This window comes from Rhinolophus sinicus, chromosome 1, assembly GCF_057876585.1.
Source record: "Rhinolophus sinicus isolate RSI-liver-muscle chromosome 1, RSI-T2T, whole genome shotgun sequence".
NCBI classification, from domain to species: Eukaryota; Metazoa; Chordata; class Mammalia; order Chiroptera; family Rhinolophidae; genus Rhinolophus; species Rhinolophus sinicus.
The window spans coordinates 15,511,520-15,528,769 of NC_142501.1; the positions used below are offsets into that span (position 1 = coordinate 15,511,520).

The following is a 17,250-nucleotide window of genomic DNA, read 5'->3' on the forward strand; positions in this document are numbered from 1 at the left end:
TATGATCCTAGAAATGCACTATTTAAATATGTAGGATGAAAAAGGCTTTGGGTAACATAATACAGTTGGCAGAGCTAAGTTGGTCAGTTTCAAGTTTTGATTTCAATTCAAAGAGTTATATGTATTATCATTCCTCACACAGTTACCGGAGCCCTTGTAGAGGTTGCCAGCACCCTAGTGCATGTCTCTGCTCCCTCCCTCCTGACCAGTGGTTGCAGCATGCAGTTCTAAGGCCCTAGTTTACATTTCTTAACTTTTCCTCTCTGTATCCTTCCTAAATGCATGTGAAACATTTTGTTAGTCTGGACCCTGAGTCCTTGTAGTTCAGAAAAAAGCTTTCGATAAAACCATGAATAATTAGGTTTTCATATAAGGATAACTAGAGAGAAAAAAGTTACTGAACAGGCAGGCACTCTCCTACTCATACCTTTATTACTCAGTTCCAGAATATCCTGGAGATAAAAGTTGATCTTGAGACAAGGAGCCAGGATCCTTGCTGCTACTCTCTGGAATAAAAGTGCAAGTGTCCCTCTCAACAAAGCCTACTTGAGCCCAAATTGGGTACTAAGGCTGAAGTCAAGTTGTAATTAGCATTTCCCGAGTCCCTACCCGGTGCTAAGCATTGTTCATTGGAAAATAAATTCGTCAGCATCCACAGGGAGTTTTCAAGGTGAGAGGAATCACAGTAGTGTGTGTGTGAAGGCTGTTAGCACGGCACAGTGCTACGGAAATACTAACGGAGGGACTTCCAGCCTCGGAAACATCACTGCTCTCCCGACTCCAACTCCATACACCAGCGTAGGACAAGTAGGCAGGGTCAGGGCAGCCTGTCTTTAGAAACATTTAACTCTAGTTGCGATTAATCATGTTATTGGTTGGTAATGACTCCGTCCTCCACTAGAATGTAAACTCCACCAGAACAGGAAATGTACTTTATTCCCCATTGTCTTGTCCAGCGCTGTCTTCTCATTGCAGTTTCACGTGCATGACACTTAATAGGCATGCCACAGATATTTGTTGATTGGATGGATGTGAGAATAAATGGGACAGACATTAAGCCTGGCTTTAAGGAGAAATTAATTTATGAAGTTGGCACCACAATAATTGGCATGTAAACCACTTAGCAGTTATCAAAAAAGGCAAGTATTTAGGTGAAGGTGGCAGGAGGGAATCAGACATTCTCTGATTGCTGGGTGAGTAGAGTAGCAAGAAGGCTAGGTATGCCCCAAGGGGTCTGGGGCTTTTAAAAACTACATCTCTTTCGTAAATAAGTTTTTTACCTATTGAATTATTGGGGGAATTCTGAATGGCTCTAGATTAGATATAGCGGTTTCTGAGTTACCTGTATTTCTACCTTTTCTTCTTACGGGCTAGTGACATTCCCCAAGAGACTGAAACTCCAACTTTTCCAAAATGCTGGGAAAGAAAGGGTGTGAAAACGCCAGCGGCAACAATTGCCCCGGCACCAGCCGACGTTCCACGCAAAGCGGATGCCCACACTGGCCCGCCTCTGCCGCCCCACCCCGCCTTGCGGCGTCCTCAGGCGTCGGGCGGGGCCTGTAGCCTGTGTCCTGTGCCCTGATTGGCTGCGTTGGGGCTGCGGGGGCGTGCGTCTGCGTGCTCGTGGGTCTACGTGCTTTGATTGGCTGCGGGCAAAGGGGCGGGTGACCTGGTGGGCCCTGCTGAGGGAAATTCGCCAGCCGCTCGGGACCCTGGGCCTTGTTCCCAGCCCTCGGAAGACGACTGGCCACGGGAGTCGTCGGCCGGGTGGGGGAGGAAGGACGGAGCCAGGCACCCGGGACTCACTGCACTTTGCAAGGAGCGGACGCCAACAGGTGAGTCGCGCCCTTTCTCCGCCCCTGGGGGTGGTGGTATCCGACTCGGCGGCAGCCAAGAGGCGGGGGTCTAGGGCGAAACCACACTCGCAGCCCACCGCGCAGCTCCGCCTGCCTGGCCTGGGCGGACGCCAGGGCACCACAGGTTGGAAATTTCTCTGGAAAAGCTCAGGCCCCACAGGAGGGTTGGATGGATTTCGATGACTCCCCGAGCTCCTCTTCCTTGGCCCTCCGCTTTTCCTTGCTTATAAACATTGGGGTTAATTTGAAACTGTCAGTAGGTCGTACATGGTATAAAAGTAGAACTTAATTGAAACTACTGGTGTTAATGTTATGCGTATTACAGAAGTGGATTTCACTTCTCAAAAATATCTAAGAAGCATGAAGTGTCAGAGAATAGCCCACACTGTGAATTAACAAACATTTACCAAGAGTATTACTGTCTGTAGGACACAGGGCTAAGAGCTTCTCTGGAGCCAAGCGGTCGGGTTTGAAAGTAAGGTCCGCTCATTATTAGCTGAGCAACCTTGGGCAGGTTACTTTACCTGCATCTGTGTTCTCATCTGTAAAATGCGTTGCTGTGATGATTTACTGAGTTTTCTGAATACTCTGATTTATGGTATTAACTTGTTTAATCTTTAGTCATCCAGGATATATTGTCCCCATTTTTATTTTTAAAGATTTTATTGGGGAAGGGGAACAGGACTTTATTGGGGAACAGTGTGCACTTCCAGGACTTTTTTCCAAGTCAAGTTGTTGTCCTTTCCATCTTAGTTGTGGAGGGCGCAGCTCAGCTCCAGGTCCAGTTGCCGTTGTTAGCTGCAGGGGGCGCAGGCCTGCGGGAGTCGAGCCGGCAACCCTGTGGTTGAGAGGACCCGCTCCAACCAACTGAGCCATTCGGGATGCAGCTCAGCTCAAGGTGCCCTGTTCAATCTTAGTTGCAGGGGGCGGAGCCCACCATCCCTTGTGGGAGTCCATGAATGGAAAGGGCAGCCTTGTGGTTGAGAGCTCACTGGCCCACGTGGGAATCGAACTGGCAGCCTTTGGAGTTAGAAGCATGGAGCTCCAACCACCTGAGCTACTGGGATGGCCTGTCCCCATTTTCTGGTGCTCAAACTGAGGCAGAGAGAGGTGAAGTGACTTCCTCAAGTCACAGCACAGCTAATGACCAGGAATTAAGCCCAGGCAGTCCACAGTTTTAGCCCGTACATTAAGTTGCCTCATGAACTTGGTTCATTCAGTTTCAGTTGACAGACACTGATTTTGTTCCTCTGTGGACCAAGTTCTTTACTGGATCCAGGGGATGAAGCAGAAGAGCACCCAGACCCTGCCCTCCAACAGTGGGAGGAAGAGCCATTGAGGTGAGGGTGGGAGGCTCAGAGAGGAGGATACAGCTGCCGTAGTGAATACGTGCTTTCTATATAGTTGCAGGTTGTTTGTTCATAGTTGGCCTGCAAGGTATCCATGAATCCTGCTAAAATCTTCTGCAAAATGTGGTTATTGATTTTGTTTCGAAAGAGAATATGTGGCTCTCATCAGGTCCTCTGATAGGTCTGCAGTCCAAAGATATGAAGAAACATTTAGCAGAAAAGCTAGTGTTAGCATAACGCCTGACACATTGTGTGAGCTTAAAAAAAAAAAAAAAAAAAAAAAAGCCAAAAAACTACTGGTTGAATAACTAACAAATGTATAGGAATATAGTGCTACGATGGGGTCAAGAGCAGGGTGCTATGGAGGAGCACACACAGGTCACCTGCCTAGGAATGCCTCCTAGGGTCACCGATGTCAGCCAGGTGAAGGATAGGGAAGCAATTCATTGGAACACAGTGGTGACCCAGCTCTTCCCTCATGGAGGGTGAGACAGAAAGAACACATGAATAGCCACAGCAGTGACAGGTGGTACACAGGAGCGGTCCATGGTTCCACGAGAGCCTGTAGTGGGGACAAGAGGCTTCATTCATTCATGAAGAGAAGGGAAGTGTCCCTGGGAAAATGACACTTAACCTAGGAGTTAGGTGCATTGGGCATGGGGAACAGCCCTCAGTCTTCAAAGACCCTCTGGTGGGGACAGGTAGAGCGCCAGGGACTGAAAGGAAGCAGGTGTGGCTGGTGTAGGGAGAGGAGGACCGGGGGATTTGGGTGGTGACAGAGCCCAGACAGAGAGGCCTTGCACGGTAGAGCATTTTTATTTTGTTTTACATCTTTTCTTAAAGTGCCATTGAAAAGCTTATTGCAGGGAGGTGACACGATCACATTTTGAGAAGAAGCTGGAGAGATGCCCAAGTGGATTAACTGCAGCCCTGGACAGGACTGCATTTCTGGGGAGAAAGGGAGGTAAGGAGAAAGTCCAGAGCCGAGCCTTGAAGGTGAGCCTGCGAAGGAGACAGATAAAGGGAGGTCAGAGACGTAGGAAGGAAGGAGGAGCACCGGGAGGACGGGAAGTCATGGAAGGCAAATGAGAGAGATTTCACGGGCACAGTGCGGAGGTCAAGAGAGAGGAACTAAAGCTACTCACTGGCTCGCATCACATGGAAGTTGTCTGTATTAGAAGCTATATCAGTAGGAGGAGAGGAAATGCACAACAATTAACTGAGGGGAAGAGAAAATGGGGTTTTAGCTGGAGCAACAGTGGGAGGAAGAGCCATCGAGGTGAGGGTGGGAGGCTCAGAGAGGAGGATATAGCTGCCGTAGTGAATACGTACGAAAGAAGGGCTCTACGGACCTCAGGCCTGAGGTGTCGGGATCAGCACCGGAGCGGGGATTACCCTGGATAACGAAAGTTGCAAGTGCAGGGCAGGGGAGCTAGCAGAAGGCTTATGTTTGGTGTGATGAGTTACTCTCCTTTTTATGTACAGGTGAGAGGAAAAGGTATGGGTTAAGAGTGAAGTTGGGGATGGGGTTGCGGGGAAGCTGGAGGTCTGAGTTGAGAAGATTTGACATAGTTGGTGGGGGTTATGCAAGAGTGAGTTGACCGGAGATTGTTTCAGGATAGTCTGGCAGAGGCAGCCAAGGCCAGAATGCAGCAAGGCTAGAAAATAGCCTCCTGGCTCATTCAGGGAATTGCGGAACAATAGAGGAATAAGGGTGGAAGCAAATTAGAAACAGAAGCTACATTTAATGTATAATAAAGGAGCCATCACAAATGATGGGGAAAGAAAGGGTTGTTCAAAAATGGTGCTTGGAGACAGCTAAACTTGATAAACTTTATTTAGATTCTCAGTTCACAATCAGAAGTTAGAAATGAATTAAAGGAGCTAACTTTTAAAATTCAAACAAAAATTTAGAAGGAAATATGGATGAATTTGTATCTAATCATCTGGTGCTTTAAAAGCAGTAGGAATCACAAAGGAAAGGGAAACTTCCCTCACTCTTTGACTGCTTAAAATTAACCACTTGGGGATGGATGGGCGGCTCAGTTGGTTAGAGCGCGAGCTCTGGGCAACGGGGCTGCTGGTTCGATTCCTACATGGGCCAGCGAGCTGCTCCCTCCGCAACTAGAAGGAAGTCAATGAGCTGCCACTCAGCTCCCAGGTGGCCAGATGGCTCAGTTGGTTGGAGTGCGGGCTCTCAACCACAAGGTTGCCAGTTCGACTCCCGCAAGGGATGGTGGGCTGTGCCCCCTGCAACTAAGATTGAACATGGGATCTTGAGCTGAGATGCCATTGAGTTCACGGATGGCTCAGTTGGTTGGGGCTCGTCCTCTCAACCACAGGGTTGCTGGTTCGACTACGGCAACTGAAGCTGGAGCTGAGCTTTGCCCTCCACAACTAAGATTCGGAAAGGGCAAGAACTTGATTTGAAAACGTCCTGGAAGTACACACTGCTCCCCAATAAAGTCCTGTTCCCCTTCCCCAATAAAATCTTTAAAAAAAAAATTAACTATTTTGTTCTGACACTTGGCAATACTATGTATGAACCTTGAAGACATTATGCTAAGTTAAATAAGCCAGACATAACAGGACAAATATTGTATGATTCTACTTACATGAAGTATCAAGAACAAACAAATTCATAGAGGCAGAAAGTACAACAGTGGTTACTGGGGCCGAGCTGAGAGGAGACAAAGAGTGGGAAATTATTTAATGGATACAAAGTTTGTGTTTGGGATGATGAAAAAGTCTGGAAATAGTGGTAGTGGTTGTACAACATTGTGAATTTACTTGATGCCATTGAATATTTCACTTAAAAATGCTTGAAGTGGTAAATTTTATGTTATGCATACCTTAAACTACTAAAAAAACAAAAAACAAACCACTTTCGTATGCTAAAACTGGAGAAAGTAGTTATAAAAACGAGAAGATGGTTATTTAACATATAAAGAGTTTATATACAAGTCATTATCTAAAAAGCAGAAAGATTGCTGTTTAAAAAGGCAAAAGGTAGGGGCGGTGGGCGCCCGGCGGCCCGGTGGCTCAGGTGGTTGGAGTGCTATGCTCCTAATGCCAAGGTCACAGGTTCGATTCCCACATGGGCCAGTGAGCTGCACCCTCTACAGCTAAGATTGTGAACAACGGCTTGACCTGGAGCTGGGCTACCATGAGTGGCCAGCGGCTGCTGCCGGCTGTGAGCAGCCGACCAACAGATGGCGAGTGGGGTGGAGCATAAGGCTCATAATAATAACATGGGCCATGGAGCTGCGTCCTGCACAACTAGACTGAGAAAACGGCTTGAACCGGAGTTGGGAAACCAGAGTTGGGAAACCAGAGTTTGGGAGAGGGGGGAGGAGGAAGGGGAAAAAAGGCAAAAGGCAGGAATAGTTAATTCACTAAAGTAAATAAAGATGGTCAAAATAATTAAGAAAAGCTCAGCCTCACGAATAATAAAAGAAAATGAAGGTAAATTACTGTTGTGTTCATTTTTCACAAAATTAAAACTATTGCGAGAATCTCACAAACTCATACTGTTTGTGAGAATGTCAGTTGAAATAGTTTTTCCGGATAGTAAGTTAACAACTTAAATTTTCAAATGTTCACACATCTCTTCTTCAGTAATTCTCCTAGGAATTCATTCTAAAGGAAAAAAAATACGAAATGTGGACAGATATTCAGCATATAGCAAAAAATTCCAAATAGCCCAAATGCTCAATACTAGGAAATGAATTACAAAATTATAGCCCATCCATCCTTTATATCATGCACTCATTGTAAATATCTAGAGTGTTTTTGATACCAAGGTTAGATACTTACAGTGGATAAAATAAAGGAATAAATTGTATGCGAGATGCGATAAAAAAAAATACAGTGAATGCTGCTGCCGAGTGCCATCCAACAGAAAGGCAGGATCTTCAGTACTGCAGGCGGTGCGTCAAACCTTAGTAACAGTGTGTGACAAGTTTCAACGTGTTCCCTGTAGTCAGTCGGGTGTGAGCTACATTTGAGAAGATGTGTTTTAAAGTGTGCCGTAAATCATGGATCATGAACAACACATTAACATGAAATGGACAAACGGTTTCATCCTCCATCATGACGACGCTCTGTGTCACACATCACTTCTGGTACGGCAATGTCAGTCAAATAAAAACATTACGGTGTGTCCTTATCCACCTTATCCACCGAATTTGGCCCTGGGTGACTCCTGGCTCTTCCCCAAAGTCAAAATGACCAGGAAAGTACACGTTTTGAAGTGATTCAGGACACTGAGGCAGCTACAACAGCACAACTAAAGACACGAAAGAGGACTTCCAGAACTGCTTCAGAAAGTGGAAAGAACGATAGGATAAATGTGTTTGAAGCAAGGAGGAGTACTTGAGGGGGGTTAATGGCAATGTGTCTTTTGCTGTAATATTTTTTTTTAACATTCACCGTATTTTTTGATCACACCTCATATATAATGGGTGTTGATTCAGAGTCACAACATTTGTACTTTTCACCTTTGCAGTCAACTGTTATCAGAGAGTGAGAGTAAGACAGACAACTTTAACTGTTCAGACAACTCACCTGCCCACATGGTAGTTCATTCACCTGGAGTAAGCAGGAAACAGGAGACAGCCTGCTTTTCCCTTCATCTCACTGTGCAGGAGCGTCATGCCGTGGTCAGTGTGGTTCTAATATTTAATCTGTCATTTTTTATAACGTAACCCTCACAGTAAGGCAGCTACTTCATCTGGTGCTTCGCCAGACACTGGGATCCGTGCCAACCCTGGAGGAACCCCTGGCTACACTGGACTTATTGGCAGATGGTACGTTGGTATCCAGTGTGGTGCCTGCTTAAGAGATGTTCAAGGAAAATTCTGAGTTTTTGCAATTTTCACTTCCTGGGCTGAGTTTAGAATCTAACTCTCATGTATAAGGCAGTTTTATGTATTCAAAAAGTATAATAAAGAGGATGAGAAACAGGAAAAAACTGAAGAATGTATTGCTTTTATAAGTAGTTATTTTGGACAGCCAAAGCATTTAAAGTACAATTTTCAGTTACTCTTTGTAAATAATGTACTTCTGTCTAAAATATAATTTAAAGTCATATTACTACAAGAATTTTAGCTCCAGATGTTTCCTAGTAATGGAACTAATACTTATTAACATTTACTGTGATGCAGTATTTTAATCACTACTTGTTTACTTGTTTCATCTGAGGCTAAGTCATTTTCCCAAGGTGACCCCATAAATTAGAGCCAGGACTGGGCGTGGGCAGTTTTCCTGCAGAGCCCACACTCCTTCCAGCATGTGGTACAGATGTGAGGCCCGAGCTTGTGGGGTCCCTTGAACAGTGGGGTGTGGAGCTCCAGCCTAGATCTGCCCTTCCTCTTGTACCTCCTTCTTCCAGTTAAAATCCATGGTGATCTCAGAAATTTTTAAAAATACTTTGATATTTACATCTTGGCTATTAGGGAATTGAGGAAACTGGCGTTAGAAATTATCTGAAGAAAGCTCTGGTTGAACCACTAGAAGTAAAAGGCTATGCCTATAATTATTTTGGACATCATAGGCACTCACAGTGAGCTGTTATTACAACTAGCGAACCAAAATGAGAACATTGTTACTTGTTATTTTTCCTTAGAGAATAATCATTCCTCTGGATTAGTTAGGACAAGCTTGAGAGTGAAGAGCCCTTGGCATGTATGGCAAGGGCATTATTAGGGCTGGGATGGGAAATGGCTTTTTTCGGCTTTCCTTCAGACCTACAGATAATAAGGGAATGCTGCTAAAATGTTAGCTAAATAGAATTAGCTCAGTACTACACGCTTTTGTGTCAGGGCTGAGACACTTAATTTTTGGGTATGAAAAGTTAAAACAACAAATTAGGCATGTTTTCGTTACCATGATGCCAAAGGTTACAATGCATCAAGCACAGTGTAGCCATCTCTAGGTACCTAAAGTCAAGCTGTCCAGTGGGGACAACTGGTTAGACTGTTCTAAAAGTGTGGTCCCCCATTCCACAGCTAACATGATTTCCCAGGGCTCTACTGGGGCAGTCACATGGCATTTCTCATTTTACCTGGCTAAGATTTAATTCTGGATTTACAAAAAGGGTTTTTGCATAATTCTCATAAAACAAGCATACATTTATTGATTCATTTTAAATAAACTGACTTATTTTTGGGTAATAGTTATTCAGCAAAAATGTTTATAGAACTAGAGATGACCCCCGTTTCTTAAGTATTTGCTTCAGCTAAACATCACTTTGAAAATACACATTGAAAAAACAACTGTGTGTGTATGTAAGTAATATATGTCTCCTAAAGAGAAACATATTGAGAGTTGTAGGAGGAGGAATTGGTGTCAAAATAACATCTGAGGTCTATGAATCTTTGAATATTTTGTGGTCTTGCAGAAATGAAAAATAGAAATAACTGCTTCACAAAGTTGTTGCAAAGCTCAAATAGACCATGTTTTCTAAGTTGGGAAGAGGTAGAATTACTTTATAGATTATTTAAGACGATATCTTTACTATTACACAAATAACTTTCCCGTTGAATTTAAATCCATGTTATTTCCATGCTTACTGTTTATATCTCAGATTTGCATTTGTATTCTAAAAGTGAGCAGCCCTGTGTTTAAACCTGTGTCTTCTTTCTTACAGGCGCCATGAGTGCATTCTGAGTCCCAGGACGGTGGGAATTAGCCAGTGGATTGCAGGCATGTTGTGGAAGTTGCTGATGAGATCCCAGCCTTGCAAGCTGTGTTCTTTCAGGGAGATGCTGTTAGCTCCCAGATACAAGCCTTTTTTATCATGCTTCCCCTATACAACTGATAATCAGTCAAACAAAGAAAACCAAAGAACAGTGGAAAAGCTCTATAAATTTTCAGTTGACATCAGGAAAATTCGCAGATTAAAAGGATGGGTACTTTTGGAGGATGAAACCTATGTTGAAGAAATTGCAAATATTTTACGACAAGTAGGTGCTGATGAGACTGCTGTAGCCAATATTTTGGAACGCTGCCCAGAAGCAATTGTCTGCAGTCCAACCGCTGTTGACACCCAGAGGGAACTCTGGCAATCAGTCTGTAAAAGCAAAGAAGAGTTAGTCAAGTTAATAGAACAGTTTCCCGAATCTTTCTTTACTGTTAAACACCAGGAAATCCAGAAGCTGAACATTCAGTTCTTTCAAGAATTGGGACTCAAAAATGTGGTCATTAGCAGATTTTTGACAACTGCATCTAGTATTTTTCATAATCCTATTGAGAAGAATAAGGAAATGATAAGGATTCTCCAAGAGAGTTATCTAAATTTAGGTGGCTCCGAGGCCAACATGAAAGTTTGGCTGCTAAAATTATTAAGCCAAAACCCATTTATTTTGTTAAATTCTCCTGCAGCTATAAAGGAAACACTAGAATTTCTCCAGGAGCAAGGTTTCACAAATTTTGAAATTCTCCAACTTCTGTCCAAACTTAAAGGGTTTCTTTTTCAACTTTGCCCAAGTAGTATACAGAAGAGTATTTCCTTCTCTAAAAAGGCTTTTAAATGTACAGATCTTGACCTGAAACAATTAATTTTAAAATGTCCTGCCCTTTTGTATTATTCTGGTCCCGTTTTGGAAGAGAGAATTCAGGGATTATTAAAAGAAGGCATCTCTATAACTCAGATAAGAGAGACACCAATGGTTCTTGAATTAACACCGCAGATAGTACAGTACAGAATAAGAAAACTGAATTCCTTAGGCTACAGAATAAAGGATGGACATCTAGCAAATCTAAGTGGAACAAAAAAAGAGTTTGAAGCTAACTTTGGTAAAATTCAGGCCAAAAAAGGAAGGCCATTATTTAACCCTGTGGCACCATTAAATGTTGAAGAGTAAGTTGCTGACCGATGCTCCTTCTGGCGGTGAGAGAGAAACTGAGGAGCAGAGACTTAAATGATTCCGGCATTTTGTAGGCACTAGGAATTTTAGGAACCTACTTAGCTTCTGAGTTATGTGTAAATTGACTCTAAGTAAAAGATCTCCAACTCATTGGCTATATTTTAAGGTGTAAATTGCATTTATTTTAAATAAAGTTGGTAATTTTGACCTTCAGCTATTTTTTTAAACTCTTATACTATTAAATGGCACGTTGGTATGAGAAAGAAACTGACAAGTGTATTCCCGTAATTCAAAGTAAGGATACGTTTTTATTCATACAGCACAGTTCATCTGGGATGCAGACCCTGCCTTCTTACTCACCACCAGCTCTGAAGCGTCACTCTACTGTGGTCTAAATTCTGTAGCTTCGTGTTAAGTGAAACAGCCGCAAACTTCTAATACATTTTTAGAGAAAGCTGTTTTTATCTCCTGGTTGGCATAAATGAATATCTTTGAGAACCAAGTATTACTCATCCAAAAAGAATAACTAGAGCTTACTTGTGTGATCAGTTTGTTTAAAATTGACCATTTTCTCTCTCATGAGACGCTTTTATGTGCATTCATTACTTTCCCCATTTTACAGATGAGGAAACAAACGTAGAGAGGCCACTCAGCTGCCAAGTGACAGCCCAGATTTACTATGATCTGAATTCTTTTCAAACCTTGTGACTAGAAAAATGATTGCTTATGAGTCGGCACAAGAAAAGTCACCCCTACCTGACCTACTAAAAGAGTGAGTACCAACAAATTTAGGGATTTTTATGCAAACTTCTCTGTAAAATTCCTTAAATTTGATATAATTTAATTTATATACACTTGAAGTAAATGGGGCTTTTTAAAAAAACTTTCTAAAAATCCAGGTCTGCCTATAAAAGTTAGTGTGATGGTTGGTCTTGATTTTAGTAGCATTTCAGATTTCTATTTCTGAATCTTGTTCCAAGATAAACCTTACCCAGATAACGACTGGCTCTCTCTCAGCTGTAGAGTTAGAACTTTGTAACAAATACACAGCCAAACAATTGACTCTGCTACTCAAAAATCTGTGTGGTGTGTGCATACGGCTTTTTCTTGAGTAAGGAAAAAATTATGAAAAATGCAGGCAATGTCTTCATTCAGCAAAGGCAGGTAACCCTCTCTGTGCACATCTGTTCAGTTTCTTAGGACAGTGAAAGAAATCTCTGCAGCACCTCCTATGGCCAGGCACATGGTGTTTTGCAACCCCAAGAGTTCAGCACCATTGTTTACTTACTATTCTACAGATGATGATGAGACTCAGGCACAGAGACGGTAAATTACTTACCCAAAGTCACACAAGGTTGTTGGTTCAAGAAAAAAGAATGGCAATGAGTATGGTTGGGGCAGGGCTGAATGTCAGGGAGAGTGGTGCAAGATAAAAGATGAGCAGTACAGGTCCATCTAAGAGCAGAATCTCATTCTAAGTGTGATGGGAATCCCTTGGATAAATTTTAGTTTATGCTTGTTCTGAAATAACCAGTGGTGCTCTCTCACTCGCAAATGTCTTGGTTTGGAATACATTATACATTGTATGGTCACCTTTTAGATGTCGATTTTGAGATACCTACTAGGTATCTGAGCAGAGACAGGCAAATGGCGAAGTCTGGAGTTGTGAGAAGTCGAGACTAGAGATAGATATCCAGGGATCATCTGCATATCTGTGGTATTTAAAACTATGCCTCTAGATGAGCATGTGCAGAAACGAAGTATAGATTTGTAGCAGTGGCTAGCCAAACCTGGAAAGGGTTAACCAAAGGAATAGGTCGCCAAGAAAACAGGGCATGGTCAATAATATTGAATGCCAGGTAAAGGTCAACTAAGATACAAGTGACCAATGAGTATAGCAAAAAGGAAATCATTAGTTGGCCTTATCAAGAGTGATCCTGGTGGAATGAGAAAGGTAAGAAGGCAACCAGAATGGGTTGAGAGAATAGGAGATGAAGAAGAGGCAGAAGCTATAAAGTTTTTCAAGAAATTTTGCAGCGAAGGGAAGCAGAAAAACAGGTTGTAAGATTAATTTTTCCTTAAAGAAAGCAAATACTAGAACATGTTTATATGTTGATTTGTATGACCCAGGAGAGAGACGACGAGAGATGGAAAACAACAGGATTAATAAAGTGAAGGTGGGCTGACTTCGGATAAGAGCAGAGATCCTACCCTGTTTCCCTGAAAGTAAGACCTAACCGGACCATAAGACCCAGTCTTATTTTACTATAAGACCGGATCTTATATAAGACCGGGTCTTATATTAATTTTTCTCCAAAAGACGCATTAGAGCTGATGGTCCGGCTAGATCTTATTTTCATGGAAACACGGTAGTCCTGGTCCATGGGCACAGATGTAGGTAGGTTGATGGAGTGAGTGGCGTGAGGCAGGAGAGTTGCTGTCTGGTTTCCTCTTTACAGAGGACAGGAGAATGGAAGGAGAGGAGTATAGCATGAGGGCTGGAAAGAGGAGGTATGAAATAATTGTTGCAAGTAGTAGGAAAGTAAACATACAAGAGGGTATATAAGGAAGTTCGTTAGAGTTGAGTAGGCCATGTGTGATTTGTGGCCATTAGTTTAAAGAGCCTAGTCAGTACAGAAAATTGAGGTGTGCAGGCCCAGACACAGAGAACCAGAGTCAGTTATGGTTTTAGAAATACATTTGTAGCTTACTCTAACTTGAAAAGATTAAGTTAAAAAACAAATCCATATTCATGGTAAAACATGCCCTATACTGACTTTATTTTCCCTTAGATCAAATCCTATTCCATATTTTCTTTTGTTAGCCTTTGAACCTCTGCCTTTTTCTCTTTTTTTTTCCATTATTTTTTACTAGTTTCAGGTGTACAAAGCAACATAATGGTTAGATATTTAAACCTCTCATAAAGTAAACCCACCCCCCAGGCTACTACCCCTGACATCTTATATAGCGGTTACAATACCATTGACTATCTTCCCTATGTTGTACTCCATGTACCATGACTATATACATCTATATATTTAGTTATAGTTGACATTCAGTGTTATTCTACTTCAGCTCTTCAGTTGTACAGCGCATTGGTCAGGCATCTACACAGTCTATGACGTGATCCCCCTGATAAGTCCAGTGCCCATCTGGCACCATGATCTTTACAACATTGTTGATTCTAGTCCCCATATTGTGTTAACTACCAATTGGTATTTTTTTAATACCTTCACCTTTTTCACCCTGCCTCCAACCCCATTTTCATCTATCACCCTGATAGATCTAGTACCTACTTGGCACCATACCTAGTTATTACAATATTACTGACTATATTCCTTATGCTATACTCTGTATCCCCATGATACAGTAACTCTATATCCCCATGATATAGACTACTGTATAACAACCAATTTGTACTTCTTAACCCCTTCCCCTTTCACCCATCCTTAACCCCCTTCCCACCTTAAAGAAGTCCCTCTAAGATTCCTTGTAATACTGATTCGGTGTTGATGAACTCCTTCAGCTTTTTCTTGTCTGGGAAGCTCTTTATCTGTCCTTCAATTCTAAGTGATAGCTTTGCTGAGTAATCTTGGTTGTAGGTTGTTGCTTTTCATCACTTTGAATATTTCCTGCCAGTCCCTTCTTGCTTGCAAAGTTTCTGTTGAGAAATCAGCTGACAGTCTTATGGTAACTCCCTTGTAGGTATTACTAACTGCTTTTCTCTTGCTGCTTTTAAGATTCTCTTTGTCTTTAACCTTTGGCATTTTAATTATGATGTGTCTTGGTGTTGGCCTCTTTGGATTCATCTTGTTTGGGACTCTCTGTGCACCCTGGGCTTGTATGTCTATTTCCTTCAATAAGTTAGGGAAGTTTTCTGTCATTTCTTCAAGTAGGTTTTCAATTTCTTGCTCTCTCTCTTCTCCTTCTGGTACCTCTATAATGTGAATGTTAGTATGCTTGATATTGTCCCCGAAGCCCCTTAAACTCTCCTCAATTTTTTGGATTCTTTTTTCTTTTTGCTGTTCTGGTTGGGTGTTTTCTGCCACCTTATCTTCTACATTACTGGTTAGATCCTCTGCTTCATGTAATCTGTTGATTCCCTGTAATACGTTCTTCATTTACGTTATTGTATCCTTTATTTCTGACAGGTTCTTTTTCATGTTTTCCATCTCCATTTTTATGCTTCCCGTCTCTCTGTTGAAGTTCTCCCTGAGATCATTTAGCATCCTTATAACCAGTGTTTGGAACTCCGCGTCTGATAGATTACTTATCTCTATTTCATTTAGTTCTGTTTCTGGTGCTTTGTTCTGTTCTTTTATTTGGGACATGTGTCTCCCCATTTTGGCTGTCTCCCTGTTTGTTTCTGTGCATTAAGTAGATCTGCTATGTCTTCCAGTCTTAGTAGAGTGGGCTTATGTAGTAGGTGTGCTGTGGGATTCAGTGGTGTAGTCTTTCTGGTCACCTGAGCCACGCACTCCAGGTGTGTCCCTTGTGTGGGTTGTGTGTGCCCTCCGTTGTAGTTGAGCCTTGGTTGATAATTGCACATCAATGGGAGGGACTGACCCTTGGGCTCACTGGTTGTGAGGACTGGCCTTGACTGCAGTGGAAAAGTTACTATGCAGGGGCTGACCCTACGGAGCAGGCTCTGCATCAGCAGAACTCTGGTGCCTGCCCAATCCGCCCCTTAGGTGTGTCGTACTTGGAGTTGGAGGTGGCTGGGTGATGCTCCAGCTTGTTTCAAAGCTGGCCACTGGGGGTGCCAGCCCCAGGATCACCTTGGAGGGGATCCACTGTAGGTCCAGTTCAGCCACAGTCTGTGCCATGCTGTGCTTGGGAGCGCCTTGAGAGGCCAAGCTGCGAATCAAGGCTGGCTGCTGCTAGTGCCGGGCTTAGGGCTGTTCAGCCAGAGGTACAGGACACACTCAAGCCAGATGCTGCTTGTCTGGGTTCTGCAAACCTTTGAGAGACCCTAGGAGAGTCTGCAGCATGAGCTAAGGCAGGCAGTTTGTACAAAGCAGCCACTGGAAGCGGTTTGGGTGTGTCTGTAAGTTGGGTGGGACGGGGTCTCAAATCACCAGGGCTTGGGGATGAGATCAGTGGAGACCCACGGCCGCCGAGTCCACATGCAGGGAAGGGGGAGGGCTCAGCAAAGAAACAATGGTCTCTGCCTACTCCTCCATCCAGGAGGAAGCCGCCTCTCCAGCCCCCGTCCCAAGCCAGACAATTCAGTTCCCCACCATATATCCCTGCAGCCTCTTCAGCTGCTGCCCCAGCGCTGGAGCTGAGAGCGTGTGATTCTGTTGGTGGGTTAAACCCTTTAAGAGAAGTGCCTGGGAGTGCAACCACACTCAGTCTCACTCAGTCACAATCTCCGCTGCTTTTCACACCCAGAAATTATGGGGACTTCTCTCCTGGCACTGGAACCCTGGGCTGGGCTGGGGCTGGGACCTCTCGCTCCTCTGGGGGATGGGGGAGACCCCCCTCCAGTCAAAATATCCCGCCCGATCTTTGATGATCACATGCAGGTGTGGGACCAGCCTGTTCTGTCTCTGCCCTTCCTACCAGTGTGGAGGTGGCTTCTTCTGCACGTCATTAGTTGAAGGGCTTCAGTTCAGCAAGATTTTAGGTGATTCTTAATAATGGTTGTTTTGTAGATTAGTTGTTAATTTTGATGTGGCTGTGAGAGAAGGTAAGCCCAGTGTTTACCTGCTGCACCATCTTGGTATCTCCTGTCTGCCTTTTTCCATTTTTGCGTTCTTATTCACATTTTTCTATGAATAAAATTTAAAATATTCAAAATCAACATAGCAGGGGGAGAGATATTCTTACATAAAATACGAGTCACATTTTATTTCCTGTGGGAATAAAGCTCTAATAACAAAATTATTTCCTTTAAATAATTTGTGTATAATTACACCAAATTCATTACTGTGGCAAAATGTAATTAGCTGCCCAAGTATCACCTGAAGACTCCAGTGAGCTCAAATTAGGCAGCCTGGTAAGTCAAGCATTAGGCAGCACTGAATGTCAACAGCAGAATGAAGGACTAGCTACTGAGTAGCCCCACTTCTGTTTCTGGACATAACTGGAGAAGTTGTGACTTAACACTAATTCAGAAGATATATGGGAAATCCCACTAACATTGTAAGTTAAAACCTGTTCAGTATTTGTAAA

The 17,250-nt window shown here is 43.1% G+C and overlaps 1 protein-coding gene across 2 annotated transcripts; it reads left to right on the top strand.

Moving 5' to 3' along the window:
- Window positions 1-1,642: 1,642 nt before the first annotated feature.
- On the top strand, window positions 1,643-11,280 carry MTERF2 (mitochondrial transcription termination factor 2). Of its 2 annotated transcripts, XM_019728434.3 has the most exons (3): window positions 1,643-1,835; window positions 7,921-8,013; window positions 9,855-11,280. In XM_019728434.3, exon 3 carries the CDS (start codon window positions 9,913-9,915, stop codon window positions 11,068-11,070), a length of 1,158 nt encoding a protein of 385 aa, XP_019583993.1. In that variant the 5' UTR covers window positions 1,643-1,835; window positions 7,921-8,013; window positions 9,855-9,912; the 3' UTR covers window positions 11,071-11,280. The 2 variants fall into 2 exon arrangements, with proteins under 2 accessions (XP_019583993.1, XP_019583992.1); XM_019728433.3 differs by lacking the exon at window positions 7,921-8,013.
- The last annotated feature ends 5,970 nt before the right edge of the window (window positions 11,281-17,250 follow it).